General features: G+C 37.0%; 1 protein-coding gene and 1 long non-coding RNA gene across 2 annotated transcripts in view; one reads left to right on the top strand and one right to left on the bottom strand.

Moving 5' to 3' along the window:
• Positions 1 to 1,096: 1,096 nt before the first annotated feature.
• Positions 1,097 to 16,128, bottom strand: LOC119534208. Its single transcript, XR_005216981.1, has 3 exons — positions 15,777 to 16,128; positions 7,414 to 7,467; positions 1,097 to 2,304 (listed from the first exon to the last, which is right to left on the bottom strand). It is a non-coding gene; the product is annotated as an uncharacterized LOC119534208 (long non-coding RNA).
• The window catches only part of TES (testin LIM domain protein), a 56,095-nt gene continuing 45,768 nt past the window's right edge, over positions 15,557 to 25,883 (top strand). The window contains exon 1 of the mRNA XM_037836333.1: positions 15,557 to 15,739. Coding sequence (XP_037692261.1) covers positions 15,713 to 15,739 — 27 coding nt within the window. The 5' untranslated portion in view covers positions 15,557 to 15,712. The remainder of the gene's footprint in view (positions 15,740 to 25,883) is intronic.

Raw genomic sequence — 25,883 nt, 5'->3', positions numbered from 1 at the left:
TGTCTCCCTCTACTGCTTTCCCATAGGTAATCTCATTAACTTCTTTAGAACTTTTTAATATAAGCAAAAACAAATGTATTCTTATTTTCCTCCTTTTTTTAAAATAAAAAATACATCTTATCACATAGATCTTTCCATACCCATACACAGAGCTCTTTCTTACTCTTTTTCTATATTTGCGTAACATTCCATGGTATGCATCTATTATTCAGTTTTTAAAACAGGTCCTCCATCAATGGACACTTGAAAAGTCTCTAATCATTTACAAATAATTTGTTATAAATAACAGCTTATGGAATTTCTTATATGTACATGTATTTATCTGTGGGATAAATTCCTATGAGTGGAACTGCTGGATCAAAGAGGAATGAATTTTGTAATTTTAATAGACATTACCAAATTGCCCTTCATAAAAATTGCCATTTTTTTACTCCTACCAGTGATAGGTAAGAGGGCCTGTTTCCCTTCAGCTTCAACAAACTTAGATTTTTGACAATCTAATAAATGAAACATGGCATTTCATCATAGCTTACTTCACAACTCTCTTATTATGAATGAAGTTGTATGAATATAAAATATTTATTTATCATTATCCACTGGTAATGGAGATTTTGGCTGTTTCTAGTGGTTTGCTTTTATGAACAGAGCTGTTATAAACATACCTATACATGTCTTATTTTTAAAGTCTATAGCACTTATATTTTGCATTAATGACTGACTGCTTGCTACTCACTATTTCCCGCTATTTACCCACTATTTTCCCAGTAGGACTTGCTAGAAAGAAGATAATCTTACATCTCTGGGCTATGTGCCATATTGACTAGGAGAGGAATGAGCTATCTGTAGGAACTGAATTGAATTGTTGGAATTAAATTGACTGGAATCAGCAGCCTGCTGGGGTCAGTAAAATGTAACATGAAGTTAACATTGTATATCCTGTTAATTCACCAACAGCAAAAGGAATAGGGTAAAAGTAAGTGCATTCATATTTTGACTATATGGATAGGTCTTTATTTTTAAGGTTACAGAGAAATCAGATCTTAATAAAAATTACAAATCAATTAATTCATTTGCCTTTTGATACTCTCGGAGTTTCTCATGTGCCTATGAATACAACTTCTGTGACCTATTAAAAAACAGATGAAATATGATGGAAATTTTATTGCGCAATCTACTTTTCACAGACCCAGAGCATGTTGGCCTTATTTGGCATAACTCTCACATCATTATTTTGGCTAATCCATTTGTTTAAATGATATGCATCTAGGAGTTATTACATCCTCTTTTGGTAGAAGCAAATGTTATGCTTTCAGAATGCATTCCAGGCTAGGTTTTTAACCAGGGATTAAAAGCCTGAGTTTTAAATGAACAAAATCTACATGTCTTTCAGAACTATAATTGATTTTCCTGCTTTACTCAGCTATTGCAGCAATTGCTACACTAAAATAGTCACCAATAGGCTGGTGCCATCCCTTTTTAGGACTGAGTTAACTTACAAAAAGTAAGTTAACTTTAGTTCACACTGAGGCTTACCAGAAACTCATGTTTATATTATACTTAAGAGGCAATCTTAAAATTTCCATTATCCAGAATGTATTGAGCTCTCACAAAATGGTGTACCCAATGAAAACTGACTTAAAAAAAAATGAGTTTCATAAATTTTTAAAGCAAGGAAAGTTATTAAAATGATAATTTAATAGATAAGAAATATTTTTATTATTATGTGGCAACAGCCTATTAAGTCAGGGGGTTGTGCTCCAATTAAAGTGGTATTAAAAGGTCTTTGAACATTGAAACTTGGAGGAACTGTGTATAGCACTGTGTTTCATGCATAGTCCAGCCTTTCTTTTTATATACAAAAACACTGTACTGGTTACCGACTGTGTATCAGTTTGCCAGGGCTGCTGTAACAAAATACCACTGACTGGTTGACTTAAACAGCAGGAATTTACTGTCTCAGTTTTAGAGGCTAGAAGTCCAAAATCAAGGTGTTGGCAGGGCCATGCTTTCTTTGAAGTCTGTAGAGTTGTGTGGTGACTTGGTGGCAATCCGTAACTCAATCTCTGCCTCTGTTACGCAGCTGTCTCTCTCTCCATCTGTTTCCTTCTGTCTCCTACAACTTGTGCCCAAATTTCCTTGACTTATAAGTACTCCAGTCATAGTGATTAAGGCCCCCTGATACAGTTTGGCTTCATCTTAATATGATCTTTGAAGGTCCTATTTACAAATGAGTTCACATCCACAAGACTGGGGGTTAGGACGCCAACTTGTCTTTATGGGAGACATGATTCAATCCATAACCTACTGAAAAAACCATAATTGCATTGTTTAGACAATAAATTGGTACCATAATTAAAAGATGGTAAGAGCTCATGGTATTAGTTTAAGTTTGCATAGTGCTCACCGTTCTCTAAGTACTCACAGAACTTTTCCATAACTATTTGGATGATTGAGTAAAACTAAGAAAAGCTTTCATTGCTTATTTCTAAAAAGTATCATCTACCCAGGGAGCATGAGTCCATGGAGAGTAATTGCACAAATACCACTCAGCACTCATTGCATTCATCCACAAAGAAATATTTATTTCTAAAATTCTTCATTCTGAGACACACAGGGATCCCAAGCCAATTATCCCAATAAACCTTGGTATCACAGTGTCTCATACTTTTGTTTCACAATCCTGTCTTTTACATCCCATTTTCTACGCTTACCTAGAAAAGTAGTGACTATATACTTAGCATCATTATTAACATCTAACATTCACTTGCAGGAGAAACAGATATCTTTCCTTTCTGCTTTTAACTTCATTTCTAAATTTACCCAGCAATTCAACAGGGATTATTCAGTGTTCTGACTTAGGTTAAAAATAAATCTTATAATATGTTGGTGTTATCATATGGAGTTTTCTCAATCAGAACCAAGAATATATTTCATTCCTAGGGTAGAAAACTGAATATTTTGTGCCAGAATTTGCCTTAAGATTATAAGGGACAGAGTGAATAATAACACCTTCATGAGTCCTTAGTTTAATGAAAGGAGAAAACTGGGTTGATAGAGACCTTTCCCAGGATTTTTCAAACTTGAACTTGTAACGAATAATTCTATTTTATCTGGTTAAGGAAAAAGTGACCTGAAGCTCTCTGTAGACTGTCTTCCATGACTTGGAGAAGCTGGTCTAAGAGAATGAATCTGGAGTGCTGCGGAGAGAAAGCAGGGTGGGAGGAGGGTAGAGAGGGTGGGGCGTGGAATGAGAGAGAGAATGAATTCTAATGTTGTTTATCTTTCATTTTAGTCATCTATAAATCCAGCTCCAATTTCACTCCACTCACTGTTACATGAAGCCAATAAAAGCCCTATAGGCTTAAATTATTTCAAATTATGATTCTGCTACATGCAGTTAGAGAATGGCGAGACATTCAGAAATTATTACCTGTAAATGGGAATTACAAAAGAAAGACCTTAAAATGTGTTTCTGTTGGTGTGGAAGGCAATGATGAGATAGCAATCCTTGGAAAATAATATCAAGGGAGTTGTTTAGATCTCTTCCAGGTTTCTGTTAGGGCACAGACCACATAAGCTGACATTGGAATTTAGGAGGATTTTGCTGCAAATGTCCATGTATTGGAGAGTATTGGTAGTTTCTTGAAGCCTTCAATAAGTTACCATCAGAGACAAACTTGGTTCCAAGCTGGCACATTGGAAAGAAGAAAGAGCCCAGCAGGGAGGTTCATCAACTTTAAGAGCAGTTCTTTCCACCTGTGGCCAGAAGCCCATGATAGTGGAACGTCAAAAAACAAATAAACAAACAAACAAAAATGTGTCCTGCCTAATTACAAAGACTGAACACTTTGTCTTAAATGCCGTGTATTGTCTTGGGGTGGCACTTCCAGAAAGGCAGAGAAATGAGGAAGGTTTAAACTTCCATGATTCACCAAATTATTTTTTGTGCACTTGGTGCCTGACAAAGCTATTAACTTTCCTCCTTCTTGAAAACCCTCATTTGAAAATGCAGTCACCAGGGATCAGCCCAGGGGCAGGGTGAACTTATCTATTTTCTCTTGCTGTTCTAAAATGGTAGCCTAGAACAGTTCATTCCATAGAGGCTAGAGGAGATATATAGAGACCCCAAACCTGTTGCTGAAAGATAAAAGGTGGGAATATTGGCTAAAAATACAAATATTTGTATTTTACAAGACTAGTTCAGAAAAATGCCAAGCACTTTCACCTTTTTCACCTTTCTCTTCTGGGACATTTGCTCTTGGAACCCAGCTACCATGCAGTAAGGAAGCTCAAATTAGCCCAAAGGGAAAGAACACAAGAAGAGGCCATATGTAGATATTCTTTCTGATAGTCCTGGTCGATAGCCAACTTCAGCTAGACATGTAAAGACACCTCCAGATGCCTCAATCAATGAGTCACTGCCAGCCTTCTGTTCTTCCAGTGGAAGCCCAGATATCACAGAACAGTTACAAGCTTTTCCCATTATCCATGTCCAAATTCCAGGCCCGGAGTATTTCTAAACATACTAAAATGGCTTACTACATTTGGGGTTGCTTGTCACAAAGCAATAAATACTACAACAGCTTTTAGATCCTGGAAGTAGGGTGCTGCCAAAATATAAAAAACCTGAAGCATGTGTCATTGGCTGTGGGCACAAGGGAGCAGAAGCTCAAAGGGCCTTGAGGATACTATTTGAAAGCCTAAAAGGCATCTTAGGGAGGTTAGCTAAAGCTAAAAGACCCTCGAGGAGTCTGTTAGTGTGGGATTAAAGGGAGGTATGGAAAATGTTACTAGAACCTGGAGAGAAGGAAACAATTGTGATGGAGTGGCAGAAAGTTTGACAGGACTGTTGTCTGCATTAATGTAGAAAGTAGGAAATATCTAGAACTTGATTTCAGAATACTGAAAGTGCCACCAGGCTTCTTCTCACTGTCTGTGATAAAATGTGAGAGGAAAGAGAAGAATTAAAGAACAAAACATTAAATATAAAGGGACTGATACTTTCTGGGTTCAAAAATAAAACATTCTCATACTCAGCCTCTCCAGACAGAAAATGATTCTTAATTAAGAATTAATAAATAGTTTTGGGGAAAAGATCACATCCAGTGTAGTGTGAAAGAGCCATTTTAAAGACTTCAGAAAGATCTAACTCAGAGATTCATACAGCCTTCCAGACAGATAGTAGTCCCCCTGAGAATCTTAAGAGCATGCCTAATAGTCTTCTGCATTTACAAAAGGGTTCTAAGTACCTTAAAAGTTTGCATGGAAGTCTCATACTGGAGCACAAGGTAGAAAAAGGATTATCTCAAAGAGATTTGTGGGTATGGCTTTTTCTTGATAGAGTAGATTATAAATTGACGCATGAGAAGCCCACAGGGTTTTTAAAATAGTTAACAGCAGTCTGGAATGAAAAGAACAGAGACGGCACAAAATTCAGAGGCCTTTGGACCCCCAAATATGCAGGTAGGAAGCGGGCTGAGAGAATGACTCAGATGCAGACATGGAGTACTTGTATGGAAAAGGAAGAATGACTCAGAGAGCAGAACCAGTAGCTCAGAGGATGGAGCCAAGATTCATGAAGTCAATGTCCAGACTACAGAGAAGGAAAGAAACCTAATCAAGGGCAACATGTTCTGGCTGGATTTCAGAATTTCTTTGGACCAATGACTCTTACGTCCTTCCTGTTTTACCCGTTAATTTTTTTATTGAGGTGAAAGTCACATAACATAAAATTAACCATTTAAAGTGGACATTTCAGTGGCATTTAGTGCATCCATAATGTTGTACAACTACCACATTTATCGATGTCCAAAACATTTTCATCATCCCAAAAGAAAACTCCATACCTATTAAGAAGTCATTCTCCATATCCCCTCTTTCCCCAACCCCTGTCAACCACTAATCTGCTTTTTGTCTCTATGGATTTGTCTCTTCTAGACGTTTCATATAAATGGAATCATATGGAATGTGACCTTTTGTGTTTGGCTTCTTTCAGTTAACATAATATTTTTGAGGTTCATCTATGTCATAACATGTATCAGTACTACTTTCCTTTTTATGACTGAATGATATTCTGTTGTATCCATATACCTCATTTTGTTTATTCATTCATCTCTGTTGATGGACTTTTGGGTTGTTTTCCATTTTTTGGTTATTGTGAATAGTGCTGTTATTATCCATTATTTTTTTAAATTATTATGGCCATTATGGTGGATTTGAAGTGATATTGTGATTTTGATTTACATTTCTTTCTTTAATGACTAAATAATATTGAACACCTATTCATGTGCTTGCTGGCCATTTGTATCTGTTTTGGAGAAATGTCTATTCAAGTCCTTTGTTCATTTTTTAATTGAGTTGTTTCCCTTTTTGTTGTTGGTTTACTCCTTTTTGAATGAGATTGTCTATAGCAGATATTCTATTACTGTCCCACCTTGTGTTGGGTGTGTTTGAGGGACAGATAACTGGTCTCTGGCTTAGAGTTTTTCAGATCAAGAGGAACAGTACTCAAAGAGGTGTACCTAAGTAACCACATCTGATGAGCATAATCCAAACCTGGACATGATTTAGATGACACATACTAAATACTGAGTTAAAGATACTTGAAGGTTTTAGAGGACAAAATGAGTGTATTCAGCATTTGGGAGAGATGTGAATTGTCATGTCCACAGGGCAAATGGTAGGATATTGTATTCTCCAAAGAAGACTGCAACATTACCTCCCATCCTACACACTCTTCTTAAATTGTGACTTTGACACTCCTCGCATTGAATGGTAGAGCCTGTATCTCCTTCCTTAAAACTTGGGCAGATCTTTGTGACTACCTCAAATAGCAGATCATGATGGAAGTGACGCTATGAAACTTTCAAAACCAGATTTTAAAATTGCCATGAATTCTACCTTGTTGCCTTGGGACACTTGCTTTTGGAATCCAGTACCATGCTGTGAAGAAGCCCAAACAACTTATGGGAATGTCTAAGGAACTGAGGACTCCCACCATCGATGTCACTGAGGTCCCAGCTGACAAACATCAACTGACCACCATGTGAATGAACCATCTTAAAAGTGGATCTTCCAGTTCCCCCACTGAGCCACCTCAGTTGATGTATGCAGCAGAAAAAAGCTATCCCTTCCAGTCCTGCCCAAACTTCAGATTTCTGAGCAAAATAAATGGGGGTTGTTGTTTAAAGCCATTCAGTTTGGGAGTGGTTTGTTACACAACAATAGATAATAGATTTCTGGCATCATTTAAAGCAGTAGTTCCCAAATGGGGGCAGCATTGCTCCCCAGAGGACATATAGCAATGTCTGGAGACATTTTTGGGTGTCATGACTTGCACCTAATGGATAAAGTCCAGAGATGCTGTTGAACATGCTACAATGCACTGCACAGTCCCCCACAACAAAGAATTACCTCGTCCAAAATGTCTATAGTGCCAATGTTGAGAAGTTCTGCTTACAGCTTCCTCTAAAAAAAAAAAAGAATGATAGGCAGATAGTTATTTTAAATTTGAAGCCTGGTAAAAAGTGGCCTATTGCTCTTTCTTTAACATAGTCCCAAACCCCAGTCCTACCCTGTACTTCAGGAGGGTAGAATAACCCTCCAGAAGTAGAACACCAGTGTCTATCTGGGAGGTTACCACAATGAACAAAAAAGAGCCTCCTAGAAGTAAGAATCTAGTGTATACAAAATGGAAGACCAAAGAACTAACTCCACTAACAGTAAAATTAGCTTATCAGTGACCACTGATTGCCTCCCCTTTTTCCAAGTAGGAGTTTTATGGTGGCTACCTTGCTTTGCTCCCCACTTTGTATTGTTTAAGCTGGCTGTTGGTTATATTTATAATTTAGCTCATTTGGGGTTATATTTATAATTTAGCTCATTTGGGCAGAAACAAGATGAGCCATATCTAGATAAATCTGATTGAGATGAATTTGTATCATCTAGGTATCCTGGATTTGGAGCTAGACTTAGTAGCTGTATTTGACCTGGGAAGTGGGAAGTGCCTTTGTGTTTATATATAAGATACTTGTATTTTAGCAAAAGGTGTGGTATTTTAAAAATGTATGTATAGAAAAAATGGTATGAGTATATAGGACAGCCAAAGAATAATTGGCAATTACTATTTTATGTTTGTAAAAGAGACTCTCACTAGCCCTCCTGGACATCTTATTTTGGGTAATGCACCTTTAAATTATATAGCTCAGAGAGGATTATCAAAAGATAAATATCTTTCCAATTAGCTATGTAGTGGAGGACACTGGACTGGGGCTAGAAGAGCACAATTGAAAATAGATTCTGTATTAATATATCAGAGAGTTTGTCCATGCTGGGCAAATAATGTGGCCAGAGCTGTCTCTAAGTCCTACAGAGCTATCCATCAGGAGGGCTTAAGAAAGTCTTCAATTTTTCCCTTGTTAGCAGTACACAAGTTAAACTAAAGCCTATAGAGTTATAGACATCATTTTCATTTCATTCATTTCATTTCATTGCCCATAGATGGTGTGTTTTTATTCTCAAACTGTATCTCATGTTGGCATTGGAAATATCTTAGAAAGGGGAGACTATCAAATGAAATTAAATGAGAGCTAATGAAAAAATAAGGCTGTGTCATTTTCAATTAAGAATAAAATGAAAACAGGAAAACTTATGAGGCTATCTGCAGTAGTTTTATATTTAAACTGAACATTATTAAATATTGATGGAGAGAGCAAGTAGATGAATGGGAACCCCAAAACCATATATATTTGAATTTTATTGTAACATAAAACACACAAATATAGAAAACCATTCAAAACAAATGTATGGATTCATAGATTTTTCTAAGGTGAACTTCCTCATAACACCACCAGGTCAAGAAACAGAAGTTTGCCAGTTACCCAAGAAGTCCTGTCCTAGTGTTCCATGCCAAATATAACCCTCTTTTATCCCTATAAGTAAACTTTAACTTGTCCCCATAATTACTGTTATTCTTCATATGCATTTTGAGGGTTTCATTATTCAAACTTGCATCTCTAAATACTATGATTTAATCTTGCTCATTTAAAAAAAATTGCTATGCCTTTTAAGTATCTTAATCTACCTTTTTTTTCCCTCTGTCTCTTTCCAGGTTATCGATTGGACCGGGTCATTTGATCTGTAGACTTTCCCAGCCTGGTTTTTGCTGATTTTGTATTCTTGGTGCAATTCAACATGTTCTTTTGCCCTCAATATTCCTGCCAATTGGCAGTTGTATCCAGAGACTGGTTCAGACTCAGGTTTAATCCTTTTGGCAGCCATTGGCACATAATGTCTGGTTGTCTCTTTTTTTATGATGTTAGCAGTCATTGATACTGATTTTTATCATCGATACTGATTTTTATTCATTGAGTGTCATGAGTATGGGGTGTTACAAAATTCTATCACTTCACCATGTATTAATTGGAATACTTCTATAAAGAGGTATTTCATCTAATATTTGGTTACCCAGTGATACACTTCACTTTGGAAAGGTAGGATAAGTACTTGATTCTTTCTCTTAATTTACTAATTCTTAAGACAATTAATTGGTCCCTGTCATCCTTTGGAGGTGGCCAGCTCTTTTCATTATATGCTATTATGATGAATTTCAATCCATTGTAATTATCATTTCTGAAGCTCCAATTGACCCATCTTTGGCTGGTGGGAGACTCTTCAAGCTGGCTTCTGACTTTTTTTGACATGACTCCAGTAGTTTTTGAGAGCTTCCTTGTCACTTAATGTAACATTATGTTCTAGGTTCATCTTACACATTTCCTGCTTTAGACCTGGAATCATTTCTCAAGAGTCCCCAGGTTTCCTTTAGCGATAAATTTTATTTAGAGATCACAATCTGAGGACTAGGGCTATTCATTGTTATTAGGTTGATTACTGTTTTTAAGCCTTTGCTGTGTACAGTGCTAATATATTACAGGTAGATTAGATAATCAAATTCAAGGCTACAGAGATATTTTTAACCTTTTTTCTATTTCAGATCTATCTACTCTAATCCACATCTAGAATGCTGGTTCCCAAGGGAACAGGGGATGACAGAATTAGAATACTCCAAATTCCTCATTGTTTTATTTTATTTTACACATAAAGGGCACATTAATAATACTAATACCACCACCAATATGAATACTAAAACATGTTAAAAAGTTTTTTCATGTGTTCTCCCCACTGTCTATCCATTTTATTTGTACTATATCTACATTGTCAAAACATACTTTATTATAAATTGCACTCCTTCTTGTCATTTAGTCATAGTTCTATAGGAATCTATGTATCTAATGTTCACCTCTTTAATGTCAATGTCTCTCCAGTTTTTTTGGTTGTCTGAAGCTCATTCTCTAGTAGATTCCTCAGGAAGGGTTCATGGGAAAAATATTTCCTGAGTTCTTGCATGTTGATAAAAATTTGTCTGTGCCCTTTATACTTGAAAGTCACTCTGTTGGATATAAAATCCTTGGCTCACACTTTCTTGATTTTCTTAAATATGTTACTCCATTTTCTTGTGACATAGAGAATTTGTTTTAAGAAGTCTAATGATAATATAATTTTCTTTCACTTGTAAATCAAGTGTTTTTTTACCTCTAAATGCCCAAAGGACTTTTTTTTCCTTTTCTTCAAAGTCCATTACTAGCATATGTCTTGGTGTTGGTTATGCCAAGTTGAAGTTTTCAGATATACAGGATGATCTTTCAGAATGTAGTTTTAAATCTTTTTTTTTTTTTTTTTTAATTCAGGAAAATTTTCTTGAATTATGGTTTTTGTATTTGTTTGTTCTCATTAGTTTTCTTTTTCAGGGACTCCTGTTATCTATATGTTCAGTCTTTTAGCCTGTCTTCATATTTGTTACTCTCTTTCGAATACTTTCTATTTCTTTCTTTTCTTTTTGACTTAAATTTTTTTTTTGCTTCCTTTTCATCTTATATTGTTCTTAAGGCATTATCAAATTTTTGCCCTTGTACTCTTTTTAGTTTAGTCTTCATTTATCTAATACTTTTCCTTTATTTCTAATTCTTTCTTGAGTTCTGTCTTCTCATTTCTGAGATTTTCTAATTCTGATTTATGTGATTATTTCATATCTTTTTGAATGCTTTAAAATAAGAGCTTACAGTTCTGTTTTGTGTACACAACTTCCTGATGTTCTTTCATTGTCTGTAGGGATGCTGTTCTGTTTCTTTTTCTGTTTTTTCTTATGATAACTTAGTATGGGACTTGACCTTGATAATTTATTGTTGCTCATTTTATGTGAGATTAATTTGCCTGAACATTTACAATGAATCAGGGTTCAGAAAATTATCCAACTTAATAGAGCTCTTTCTTGTCTTGTTTTTATGAAGTATGAAAAAAATTAGCAGCTTGTTTTTGTGATTTCCTGACTCTATTCCCCTCTTTGTCTTTGAGCACTTGAATTGCATGCAGCTAGTGCAAGTGAGAAACTGTATTTTAAACTTTAATTTTAATTCATTAAAAAGTAAATTTAAATAGCCACTTCAGGTTAGTGACTACCATATTGGTTAGCTCTCCTTGAGACTTTCATTTTCCATCATCCTATCTGTCCCTGTCCTGTTCAATTTTGATTTGCCCAGAAGCATTTTCTCAATGTGGGACTCTTTCCCAGAAAAGACTCTTAGAAGGTCCATTTTGAGATATGATGGGGCCTACATAGATTGCTTCAACACCTTCAATCCTTCTTACTTTTTCATTTGCTGCTATAAAATCGACCTGTCATGTTTTACAATGAATATGTGGAGAAAATCTCCAATTCTCTTGTTCAGCGGACACCACTCCATTATCCCCACCCTACCCTACCCCCCCCCCCAAATCCTTAATACATGCATGCCTTGTGGCTATTTGTGCTTTTTCCTCATCTTCTTGTATTTTGGAGTTTGTAGAAATACCTTTTCACCTAGTTTTATTGTCAAGTTTGTCCATAGATTTGTGGTTTTGCTACCTAGTTTCTCTGTTTGTTTTGTTTTGTTTATTGATGTGGGTTTTCAGAAAGCTTGAAAAACTATGCTGCCCCTGCTCCTACCTTCTGAGAATCCTTAAAATAATATATTTTAAAATAAGGATTTTTTGTTATGAAATATTTCATGCTTATCACGGAATATTTTTAGAAAGAATGATCCCATAGATCTACCAAACAAAGACAAACCCCTGCTGACATTATACTGAATTTCCCTAATGTTCCTTTTCTATGTATGGTATTTTTACATACATAGTTATGAGCATAATGTATAAACAATTCTATGTTCTATTTTGTTCCTATAACATTTATAAGTGCTTCCTGTTACAAACATTACCAAGCATCATTGTTCATTGTCTACGCTCTAATCAATCATGTGGATCATCCATGATTTTAGCCAATCCCAAGTGATTGATCATTTGAAAAAATTTACAGGTAATAGTTGTTTCTGAAATATGTTGGTAACCATTTTTTTTTATAAAAAATATCCTTTTAGAGTAGCCTGTAATCTTATATAAGCTGCTAACAAGCAATATTAGCTATATCAGGATCTAACAGTATCTCATCTCTGACCTAATAATAAATGCCACCTTTTTGATTAAACAATTTCAAAGTTGCAATTCATCTTCCAAGACTCAGCCAAGAGTTACTCCTCTTTAAAAACTTTCCAAAAACTAACACCACCCTCTCTCTGACCCTCTTTTGGGCTTCCCTCTACCTGGAATACTTCAGTTACTCTTACATGCCTACCACCCCCATAAATCTGGAAAATACTTAAGGACAGAGGAAATGTCCTATGTATGTTTATTTACTCCAATGCCATTACAAGTATCAGGTAAATAATTAATGTTTAACACATTGCTTTTGTCAGAGATTTCAATTTGATATCCTAGAGACTAAATTTTGACTGAACAGATATTTTGTTTGGCCTATATAGAAGATTGTGTGTGCATGAATGTGTGCCTGAATGTGTGCATGCCTGTGTGCATATGTGTGCAAAACCTAGTCTTGTTATATGGTTTTTAATAGAAAAGCATCTTTAAAAACATTCCCTCATATTATCCTGGACATTAAGTCCCTCTCTACTACTTGATAGGAACATCAGAGTCAGTCATTCACTTGGCTGATGTTTCTGAGTTTTCTGGAGGAGCAAAGGCAAACATTTATTAAAGCACTCTGGTAGGCACAAAGAGATATACAATTATAAGGAAATGTTTGTCCCCACAATTCCAGCCAAAATGTACTTCCCAAGGTTAACACGTATCTCTGTGTTGTTACATCCAATAGATATTTGACTCTCCTCTACAATTTGACACTGTTCACTTCCTTCTTGAATTTCTTCTCTTGGTTGCTGGGACCCCACTCCTAACTTTTTTTTTCTTACCCTTCTGACTAGCCCTTATCTCCTTTTTGTGCTTCTCTTACTCAGCCTTGATCAATTGGTACCTTTGATATTCTTCTTTTATTTTGCAATCTTGCAGCCTGATCTTATTTCCACCCATGGCTTTCAATTATTTATCTGTGCAGAAAGTTGACTCCTAAGTCACCATCTCTAGCCCAGGTCTCATCTCTGATATGTATACTTGGATACCTCATTTCAATATCCCTACACATCTCAGATATAATACATCCAAAAGTATATCCTTTATCTCCACTTACTCCACCCCCCCCCCAAAAAAAGTACAACTAAAAAAACCCTATCCCTTATCCTATATTTACTCTCCTCCTAAACCATCCATGTAGATGTTCAAGCCAGAAAACCAGGGACCAGTTTTGAGTCATCCCTCTGGTATTAGTTACATATGGTCATCAAACTATGCCAATTCTATCTCCTTAACAACTGACTAGTTTAACCCTTGAAAAATTGAATAAAGATTTGAATCTTATTCTCCTAATTTAATACTTGTCTACCTCAATTTTATTTTCTATGTATTTGGCACAATAATGATTCCAAATAGAACTCATGGAATTTCAACTCCCATCCTTTGCCAATGATACAAATACAAAGGAATGCTGGGAGGGGAAGGAAGGAAAAAAGGGAGAAGGGCAGTATTTGATGGTAAAAACTATTTCCAGATCTTTTTCTTAGTGTCATCTCTGTCACTCCACCAAACAAGGGCCCAAATTTTGTTACAACACTTGTTTGATAATTTAAACTGCTTTACTGGACAATTTTCTCTCTGCTAAACTCCCTAAAGAGGCCAAGTTGACTTGTCATAGCTGGACCTTGTGTTCTTGTAAGCTTACAAGGACAATCTGTGCAGGAGTTCAAACTTTTTAGGATGCTTTGGGAAAATGAGGTTGGAAGTTTTATTTCAACTGAGAAGAAAATATTCATGATCCATTTTTATCATTCCAATTTTAGTTTATTAATGGGATAAGGAAAATATACATTATAAATCAATGTTCTGTTGAACAATGTAATAGCCAGTAATGCAAAGGGTTAAAAGTGTTGGTTAAAATGAATTTTGAATGTTTTAAATTATCAAATTTCTAGAGATAAAGAGGAGAGACAATTGGACTCTAAATCTGCATTACAGGGGATTAAAAAAAAAACTTTTTAAAAGTAAAATGTTAGATTAGGAGGTCAATCAGTTGGCTGGCCCTTATCTTTTTTTTTTTCATTCCTGCAATCTGAAAAAAATTGACTCTTATTCTCTTTTATTTACTGAAAATGCTGTGTCCAGCCTCAATCATGCTGAAGACGCTGCTTCAAGACCCGTGAGCTCCGACGCCAACAAACTGAGACAAGGTGCAAGCCCCTGTACCTCTCAGGCCTTCAGTTACCTGCAAAACAAGGGATTTAAACTCAATAATCCCTAGAATTTCTCCCAGATACAGCGATCTGATGGTATTTATTAATTGTTCCAGAATGAGGCCAACATATGGAACAAGCTCTGGTTCTGCAATGCTGTTCTGACATCAGTGACGCTGCCCTTCATCAAAGCATGTGACGCATGACAGGCCTCACACCACCTCACATTGCAGGGACAGAAGGCGAACCTCTGCTTCCAAACGAACGAGACCACCGGTCTCTGAAGTGATTCATATTATCCTCACTTTGGAACAACCAAATGCTCAGAAAATACACCAATCTTCATTTTTCTTCAGGTTGCGCAATAAGCTTCCTTGCCGATGCTCCGGGGCTACGACGAAAAGCATTTGAGAAAAAGCCACCTCCACAATCCAACAGTGAAATTAAGGTCCAAAGCCCATCACGGGGATCCCTAACAAATTCCACAATCTTCTCTTTCTCTTTGCCCTGAATGTCAACCAGGAAGTTAGTTCAGGCATAAGTACGCCCTTGATAAGTCAGAGGTGCCGAACAAACATAGGTACTAGCTGACAGAGTGGAAAGGACTCTCCCATCTTCAGCTGGGGCGGCAGACTTGCCGAGAAGCCGAGGCGACCGAGTCCTGCCTCCCGAGACAGTTCCGCAGAGCGCTGCCCCGCAGAGGGCGGCCCCGCCCCTCACCTTGCCTGCACAGCAGACCGGCCGCGAAGGTGCGTGAGGCGCTCGGTGATTGGCTGCAGCCGGCGCGGCTCGGCTGCCATTGGCTGCCCGGGTCTCTTTGTTCCCGGGTCCCCCCGCCGCAGGCCGGCTGCGGCTGACCGGGCGGCGGAAGTTTGACGGCGCGGGGGTTTCCGCGGATTCCCCAGCACCGGCGGCAGAGCCGGAGGCCAGTGAGCCTGAGCGTGAGATCTCGGACGCAAGGAGGGAAACCCTCTGACTCGAACATGGACCTGGAGGCCAGAGTGAAGAAGGTAGGGGAGCGCTGGCGTCCGACAGCGGCCGGCTTACCTGCGCGAGTCGGGCTCCGGGTGTCTGGGCGCGGGCCCAGGTACCACTCCTCCCGGCAGGGCGGTGCCTGGCGTCCCCGCTAACTCCGGAAACCCGCAGCCACGCAGAGTCGGCAGCGCGAGAAGGAGCAGGCGCGGGGCATTTCTCTCCTGTCCAACCACGTCCCAACGGTTGGAGGGCTTTGAAAGTTTCGTTAATGTTTCAATTTAGCTTGTGCCTTCCTGAAAGAAAAGGGTGAGGCTAGGGAGAGGTGGGGCGAGACCGTGACACGTCTTCCTGTCTCAGGAAATTCAACTTTATTAAGGCTTGTGGTTTAGGAGCGCTGATCTGACTTTTGACAGTTCTGCCGTCCTCCCCTCGAAGCTTGGCTGCCCGGGGCTCTCTAAAAGTGAGTGTTGATTTAATGCACTTCCTTCGCACCCGCGGTGGGCTGATAAGTTGAAAGGCGATGATTGCCCCCGCCCCCATTCATTACTTGACTGCCGAAGCACTGCCTCCCCCTTTAGGGAGTTGGTTATCTCAAAAAGAAAATGTTCTCCTTTCCTGGCAGCTGGCCTCAGACGGCGATTGTCACCAGTGCTTTAGCGCCCAGAGATGTTTCCAGCCCTGCAGTTCCCGGGCGTCGGGACCGACAGCCCTACCTGAACCGCTCCCTGGATCTGGGGAGCCTCTGGTCGCCTGGGGGAACGGGGCGGGCACCGGACTGTGACTCAGAAGGAATGCTGCTGTCACGTTCCAGTGTAACGTTCCTAGTGAAAGGTCTCCTTCCAGGGAATTGCACTCACTTACTTAGCAATAAATTTACTCTAACCGTCCCTTGTCAAATAGGGAAGGAAGTTTTGCAGAGGAGAAGAGGGAAAATAAGAAAACTTTTTTTTCTCTTGCACATTTATAGATACCAATATTACTATTATTATTTTATCTTCTAAAAACAGTTTTTGACTTGAGCATTAATGCTATTTCATGCCCCAAGTTGGATTTTTGAAAATGTATGTAATTGCAAAGTATTAGATTAGGAAGCTGTTTAACAATAAAAATTTGCTATGGGAAAACCGTTCATCTCTTAGGACTAAAACCAGCATTCTGAGGGAATCCAAAGAAGGAAAACATAAGTACATTCTAAGAGTAGGATGACTGACTGCATTCTATTATCTTCCCGTTTGGTTTAATATTTTTTGTGTGAATCTTGCTTGGCACTAAGGAAAGTATTTTGTTTGCTGCTTAGTTAGCCTTTTGTTGAACACTGCTCTCATTTTGTTTTTCAAGTGGGTTAGAAGCTAATTAATTTAGTATCTGTCTAAAACTTAGGGATGGGGTGGGTGGTTTGAAAACTACTTTTTAAAAGTCAATATCCAAGTATTTGAGGCAAGAACAAGTAATTCTGAGGGGAAAAGTTCAAAGTTAAGGATTATATATGCTTGCAAGGGAAAAATCCAGACTTATTATAAACTCTTTCCTCAGAGTTTGAAAATGTGGGTTATGATAATGACCCTGCAAATGGTGTAATTTTTCTCCTTCATCCTTACTTTAAAAGGTTGACTTTTTAACGAAAATTCTTATTCTCCTCTTCGATTAACACCCCTCCCCACAAAGAAAAAGATTTCATAAATTTAAAGCTTTTACAAGTAATCCCATGACGCTGACAAATACTTGTTTCACTGCTTTGGCTTTCTGGTGATTCATAGGGCCGAGTCCTCAGCCAGTAAATTGGGAATACTAAAAGACCCTAAAGATCCCCAATTTGCCAACCATGCTCTAGCTGTGTCCTTGTAGGGGCCCTTGACAAATTTGTGGATTGGACCAAAATGTTTCCCGGCACAAAAGAGTTGGGAGTCTGTGTTCCAGCTCCAGGAATACATTTCACAGTCTTGGCCATAATAGCAAAAAAGAAACTCATATTGTTTGTAGAAACTGTTTTCTAACACACCCAAAGAAGGAAACATTGCAAGATTATTTCTGATCTACCAGTAGAGCCTTCTCACCCTATTTTGGAACCTAGCTCCTTTCAAGTTTCTTTTCTTTTTCACTCAGGGAAGTAATGGTTTCAATGTATCTTGAGAAAAGCCAGCTTGGAAGTTTGGAACAAAGACACAACTATTTAAATAAAACTAAATTTGAGTTCTGTTTTAAGATACATGGCATTTTTTTCCCTTCTAAAACTGCTACAATGTTGATTTCATAAGGAATTTTCTCCAGGCATATGAACGATGTTACTTTTTTTCCATTAACGTTTCCTGTAAAAAGAATTAAAGAAGTTTCTCTTTGTTACAAAATGACCTAGGTGGATGGTACTATTATAGGATTCTTGGTTTATAAAAGAACTTGATGTCTACATCATTTGTACAAATTTGGATTACCTACAAGTTAAAACCCACTATCCAAAGATAAGGGGTTTTTATAATTAAATTTTGACAGTATTTTGTTTTGTTTGAAGAAAGAGAGCTGTTGCTAAGATGTGGAAGATAGTTTGGTTATAGAGTTTTGTTTTGATATCATTTTAGAGCAGAATTTGTCTTTTCCTTCCTCTGTCTTTTGAGTTATTTGGCTAGACCTCTTCCTTCTATCTTAAGTCTCTTCATTGTAATTGACTTTGTGTAAATTAAGCCTATGTCTGCTTGAGGAAAAAAACAATGGCTTTTGAGAAGCAGAAACAGTCTCATTTTGTGGTGGATGGTAAATCATGGCCCACAGCCAGCAGTTTTCCTCCTTCCTTTCTGTTACTCTCCCGTGAGAACTTTTTTCTTTAAAAACATAGAAAGACAGAGAACCCCTGTAATTTCCCTGTACTATCTGTAATTGCTGCAGGGCTTTTAGTTTTACACCTTATCCATTTTTTACTTCCTTTCTAACCTGTGTTTTGATCCATCCAAATGTCTCAGCATATTTTTATTAGGAGTCTTTTCTTTTTTTTTTTTTTTAAATGAAATGCATTTTAAATATTACAGTCATTAGAAATCCCCGTTCTCTGCATCCAGAGCTTGTTTTAAAAGCTTCTATCATTAGCCAAAAAACCACAGTGAAAACAATTGATTGCAATTGGAAAGAGTACTGAACCACAAAGATTATTTCCATCAGAAATTAGAATGACCCTTTACTCTTCTTGGGAGTCCCTGACTGAAACGGAAGAGGTAAGCAGATGGTGACCTGCATGCTCATATCTAACAGTCGAGTTCTCTACTTGAAGCAGTTCTTCCTGCGAGAATCATTGGAAAGCCTGGAAGTAAAGAAAGGACAAAATACATCCTGGGCTTTTCCTTAGAGGCAGTTGTTCTGGATCTCAGAACAAGTGCAGAAGAAGTAAAGTGGTCCTATCTGTACTTTTATCTTTCTAACCCATGGTGTGATTTATTACGTTCATTGTGTATGAAAATTCACTTTCTCTAACTTGCCCTGGATATTAGTTTCAGTAGAACACTAGTAAGTTTTCTATTGATTTCTTCCATTTATGCTTTTCTATGAAGTAGAATTAGAGGTTTATATCTCTACTGGGTGTTAGCTGTGTACCTCCACCTCACTCCATGCCTTTGCTTGTGAGATATTCATACTCCACTCCATCTACAATACCAAATCTTACCCAGCCTTTAAGACCACTCCCCTCCCCTCCACCCCCCAGTGTAACCTCCTTTAGGAAAATTTTCTCCATGTTCCCAGCTAGATGCATAATCTATTTGTCCTGAATTCCCAGAGCATGTTATTTGTAACTCTTGGCACTCATCACTCCTTCTGGATTATAGTTTCACCTTCTCACCTCAATGGAAGCTTCTTGAGAGATTAATTCACATCTGATAATACTTGCATAGTTCATTCACAAAGTATTAAATACATGATTTGTTTGCTATTCAAAGCAATCTTAGACCTTAGCCCAATTTTAAAGATGAAGAAATTGAGGCTTAAATTGGTTAATTTGAAACTTGCGGAAACTAATTATGAACTTGAATCATAGCCTGCAGAATCCGCATTCTTTCTACTATGTCACCCAGCCTCTTAGTGCTCTTATCAATAAATATATGTGAATGGCCCCAATATAAAAAGACAAAATAGAATAAGGTACATTTTGGCCTTTCCTTGTATTTGTTTAAAGGAATTATATTGGGGGACATGACTTCTATTCCTATAAAATTACCACTCTACTGGTTTCTATATTCCATTTATACTGTATCCATGTTGCATGTCTGCCCTTTATTTTATGTTGCCATTGACCTTATTTGGAGAGAGACAAGAGTCTATATAAAGTAAAAGCATTAAAAGGAATTTCTGGAAGACTTTTACAGGCAAAGAAATTCCATGAGCTCCAATAATACTCTGCCTCCTAGATATTTAATGTGGTCCTGAGTAATACTGACCTGGCTCTTGGCTCTCTGGAGAGTTTAACCAGTAACATCTGGAACCATAGAAGGATATTCATCGTTGGGCTGTAGCTGAGTGTTCTACCTGCTGAACTCCAGTATTAGGAGAATCACGCATAGTGTGGTAGGCTAAACCTCTCTTTCCCCTAGGGGCAAAGTGCTCAAAGTGGGCCTGGAATGACAGACCAGACAACTAAGAATAGAGTAGCTAAAAAAAAAAAAAAAAAAAAAATTAAATTCATAACACTGGGAGGAGAGTTTTTTTTGTTTGTTTTTTTTGTTTGTTTTTTTTTTTTTTTTTTTGCTTTTTTAGTTTTCCATTCTCCTTATTTCCCATTCTCAATAAATTTCCTGAGAAACAGTGGGAAGCACCAAAATGATCAGCTATTTCTTGAGGCCCTCACTGAGCATGAAGGTGAGACCCAACATCATGAGCATGGAATTAATACCATGGGCCATCATGAGCTCCAGAATTTGCTGTGAGGGGCCTCATTAGTGGAAAGAGAATAACAAACTGGGAGAAGAGGGCAGCTTCTGTTATATTTCTGAGACCTAGAAGTAGAATATTTGCTGGCCCCATTTTAAGTTTTATGTAAATCTTCTAGAAACCAAGTCACCACAGTGTGTATGAAAGGTCAGTAAGTATGCAGTATATGGAAAGGATATTCTGTACTATATGAGTTTTCTCACTTCTCTTTATCAGTTTGATATTGTTCAAGTCACCTGAGGATGAGAGTTGGTAGATCTGGATCCATTCTATTTTTTGTGATGTTGGCCACTTAGTATCTCAGTTTGCATATCTATGAAAATCAGTAGGGAAAGCAGGTGCCATGTAATTTCTAAGGTTTCTCCAAATCCTGGGACGCTTTTTGAGTGTGGAAAATGTCAGTAGTCTACCAAATATAGTAATTCAACAAAGTGTTTAAGAATCACAGAAGCCATGAATCTCAAAGCATAGCAGGATTGCCAAAATTGGTATGTGAATATATTTATGTCCGTATTTGTCTACATGCACATAAAATGTATATAAATGTGTGTGTATGTATATATCTACACTAAGGAAAAGGCATAGTGCACAAATGTTAGTTATACATCAGTGAATTCTATTAGGAAACCTATAGACTGAACTGAATACATTTTTCATAAATCTTAGCTATTTTTCAACTTGTTTTTTACTTAATTTTTCACCTTAATATTTGTGGGGTATTTGCAGATGCCAGGTTTAATTAATATAAATCTGTAGTTGAAACTTCAAAGGCATATAAATTGTTCTCTTTTCCCATGTCAAATAAACCTAGGAGTGATATTTTACTTTACTCAGTATTTACTGGAAAAAAAAAAAAAAAATGAGAAGTAATGGAGCTTGTATTGCTGTTAAAAGTTATTTCACCCAGAATAAGGTGACTCCTTTATTCATTTCAAAACTATATGAGTATTTTTTATGTACCAAGCACTGATCTAGGCTTTAAGATATAATAGTAAACAAAAGGCAAGGTCCCTTGTATCACAGAACTTAATTTCTAGCGAGGAAAGACAGGAAGCAACAAAAGTAAATGAAAGTAAATGATAGGAAGGAAGCACAACTGAGATTATGCCAATCAGTGAACTCTACAGGCCAGTAGTACACTAAATTCCTAACACAGGGAATGGCAATTTTGATGGTGATTCTTGGGCTTGGTTCCTGGTTTTGCAAACTTTGTAATTAGGGCTTCTCATTTCATTTATCTTAAGTAACAGCAAATGGAAAAGAAAACAGAAAGCAGCTTTTATGTATTAGAATGTGGAAAAGCTCATAAATGGATAAAGATTATAATAAATTACAACCTTCCGCCTACAAAGTACACAGACTTCTGCTGATCACGAATGCCTTACAAAAAGTCATTCTTGGGCTGTGTTTCCTATTTGCAGTCATTTCTAATTTTTGTTTGGTAACTACTGCCATGGTAACTGATACTATGATTAAAAAATATTCTGTGCATTACATCATTGATATACAGTACATACAGGAAATTATTTTGTATTTTAAAAGGTGATATTCGGGAAAAACCATAAATTATGAACTATGAAATCAACTTTTTTGAAGTGAGGAAAATAGAGGAACAAAGAACTAACCAAATTAAAAATAGGTTTTAAAACCTCATAGTAGAAGTTCAAGATTTTAAAGAAAAATAAATTGGTGATTGATAAGGTTACCCCTGTTCTTTAAGCAACAATCCTTTCATTAAAGTTTGCCTCACTGTTATTAGATGATTAAATTCAAAGGTTATGCTTTTCCACAATTTTTGACTTTTCTACAGAAGAAATTGTCAAATACAGAGTAGGTTCACCTTTTTTTTTAAGTGCCCTATTTACTTAACTCCCTATATAAATAGTAAGGAATTGGAGAAATAAGGGTATTCATGACTATAATTTTCTAATGCAAGTTCATGCTGTTACCCTAAAATGACTTTTTGTTTTTCTCTTTCTTCTTTTTCACTGTTCATTGCCTGTGACAAAAGTGTTAGGAAAGGACAGAAGGTGATAGAGGAAAAACCACAAGAAACTCACTAGCTATAATTTGGAAACAGTGCTGTGAAAGTATTTTGTTTTTGTCACGTGGGGTAAATAGCTGTAAATATCAGTTGATTCCAAATACCAGTGCTTTTATCTGGGCCACATTAAAAAAAGTAGAATTGCATAGTTTAGGATTGCTAATTTATCTGATCCTTAGGTGGTTTCAAAGCAGTGGGATGGGGGTGGGGGGTGGTCTGCTCCACTGAGCTAGTCTTGAAACAGGGAAGCTTTGTGAGAAGGCAACCATTGAGGATTGCTGAGATCTCGTCTGCTAAAAGACAGCAAAGTTACTACTGTATGAATATATTTAATCTTTGAAATGTTGAGTCACCCTCAGACCATGAATGATTCAGCCTCTGTTTATTTTAGTGACATTCTCACCATGATGAACAGCAGTAAAAAGGAGTTTCAGGGTATCCATTGCATAGCTTCTTATCTGAACAGTGAACCTATCAAGATCGAGGGCTGGAAGCCTAGCATAAATTCCTTGGTGCTGAGTCCATTATTAAGTCTGTAGCCACAGTAAACTTTCCTTTGCTTTGTTTGAGGATAAAATGATATCATGTTTCATTGCAAAATGATGATTCAGAGGTTAGGTAGATTTTTGTTTTTATATGAGTTAATGGCAGCCTTGATAGAATGAGTCACAAAGAAAAGGTAAGAGATCTGTTTTTCCTTTTTTACTGGCCTACAATAAAAATAACTGGGGGATAAGCAAATTAAAAGAAAGTCACCCTTTGTTTTTCATAAAGAATATTAGCAGTTCAGTTTAAAGTAAGACCATAGAATCTAAATTCCATTTCTCTATCAATATTACCTGTTGAGCTTGTATCCCCCAAGTACTGTGATGTCAGTTTCAGTAGATTAAAGAAGAAGAAAAAGAAGAAAAGAAACTAAAGGACAAGTGCTATAAGTCTGTATTTCTCAAAATATCTGTGATGTAGAACTATTTTTTTTTTTTTTTTTTGATTCTTTACCTATCATGGGCCAATATTTTTAAAACCCAATAATAATGAATTACTTTTAAAAAGAGACAAAAAAAAGGTCAATTTTTAAGAGTTATTAAGTTCAACAGGCATAAAATTGCTCTGCCAAATTGCTTAATAGTTACTAATTGCTTACTCTCATTTTCTTTAAATATCTTGTCACAGACTAGTAACCAACAGTTCACAGACTGCCACACTTTGAGTAGCACTGTAAAAATAGGAATACGTACAACTATTAAGAAATCTCAGAAGCAGAAGTAATTAATTTTAATTGGAGGGAATGGGAGTACTTTTGGAGGAAACAACATTCAAACTAACTCCTATAGGATAAATAAGATTTCATTAGGCAAAGAAAATATTCCAGGAAGAATAAATAGCATGAACCAAAGGTAAATGGCTGTGAAAATCAGAAAACTCTTGATATTCACACAATTAACATTTTCACTTTTGCCCCTGTTTTTAAAATAAAACCAAGGTACCTGATCTGCAGTAATTTGTAATTTTCTCAAGGTGCAGGTTTGAAATAAGGAAACTTGTCACTGAGTTGAGGATCTTCTCTATCCTAACTTTGATTCTTATTTAGTCCGTTGTCTCACTTCTTGAGATTGAGGAGGAATTTTCATGCTGGGGTCTAACTGATCTAGTGGGCTCTAAGCTGTGGGTTGGGATCATGCCAGCTCCACATGTCTTTCATCCTCTTTATTCAGTGGAAACCAGAAGCAAAAGGTTGGAGCAGTAGAGGGTATTCCCAACCAGAGGAGAATGTTTTAAGCCTCTGCTGGTGCCAAAGCAAGTCACATGTCTAAGCCCAAAGTCGGGAAGAGACGTTCAGTATAGACACTATGAGGACATGACAAGGGTGTGGATTTATACTTCTGTTACATGGGAATGAAGAATTGGGACCATTATGTCAATCTACCACATATGCTACAGTGGGAGTATTGAATCTGAGAACTTAAGGATACCTTTCTGAAAATTTCTCATGTATCAAGAGTCTGTTCTTTAACGATACTCGGTACAGTGCCACAGGCTACTTGATATTTCAAAGCAGGGTAGTCTTCAGCCTTTCTGAAAAATAGTAAGGAAAAATTAACCTTGCAATGTTCCTTACTTGATTTTTAGAGGGTCTTTTTTTTCATTCTAGTCATTCTTCTGTTAGCTTTGAGAAACATCCTTTTCAAATTCACTCAGGTTGTGGGACTACCATGTCATGAGAAGAAATGTAGAACTCACTCTCTGGGATATGGCAAGTCACCAGAGGTTTTTAATGAGATGATTAATAAGATCTGACCTCTTAGATACTGCAGAAAAATTAAAATATATTCCACAAATATTCAAATAATGCTGCATTAGCTCTGCCAGGTAGTAGCTGCATAGAGTTATCCCAAGAGAAGTGGGAAGGAATTAAAAGGAAATAGAGGCAAGACAGATTTTGGTGGCTTAGCAATCACAATTCTTTTAAGATATCAGATGTAAAACAATAGAGATGTTATTTGTTGGTACTTTTCTCATGGACCATATGAAATCATGCCAGCAGATAGGATTGTTCTATTCTTTTGCTCACTCCTGTAAAACAGTCAGGGAATTTAAAGGAAGCATCTCGAGACAGATAGACTTGAATCTCTGCTTTGACACTTCCCAACTGATTTGGGCAAATTTCTTAGCCCCCTTGGTTTTAGGGGTCTACTCTGTGAAAAATAGATAAAACCTCTTTATTAGGTTAAGGATTAAATAGGTAATGTAAACACTTAGAACAATGCCTGCTATATAGCAAGTGTTCAATCATGTTAATTATTAATGTTTTCTGCTAACTTTTGTTTAGTTAGCTAGACCTTGGTGCCAATAGATAAACATTTGGAGAACCAGAATGACGGGCATCTGAATGCAGCATCAAGAATTTTGTGATGACATGTTCTCAGTAAAGTATGGCTGCTTGGTACTTTGTTGGACACAAAGAAATGCTTAAAGGTCAATAATAGGATTTAATTTTTTTCTTTTTATTAATTGGTCGATTGCTTAGGTTTTAGTTTTTCTTTTTCTTAGTGATGGTAGTAAAAATGTTTTGTAAGTGATCATTTCCAGAAGTTGTTCGAGTACCTGCGATGTGCAGATTGCAATGTGAAGGATTCCAAGGTATATTAGGTACTCTGGAGGACAGAATTGATTTAACACTACTCTGGTCTTTTATAGGAAACTCGTATATTTTCCTCAGAGACTTATCA

Source organism: Choloepus didactylus, chromosome 5 (genome assembly GCF_015220235.1).
Source record: "Choloepus didactylus isolate mChoDid1 chromosome 5, mChoDid1.pri, whole genome shotgun sequence".
NCBI lineage: Eukaryota > Metazoa > Chordata > Mammalia > Pilosa > Megalonychidae > Choloepus > Choloepus didactylus.
This window is presented reverse-complemented; position numbering and strand designations above follow the sequence as displayed.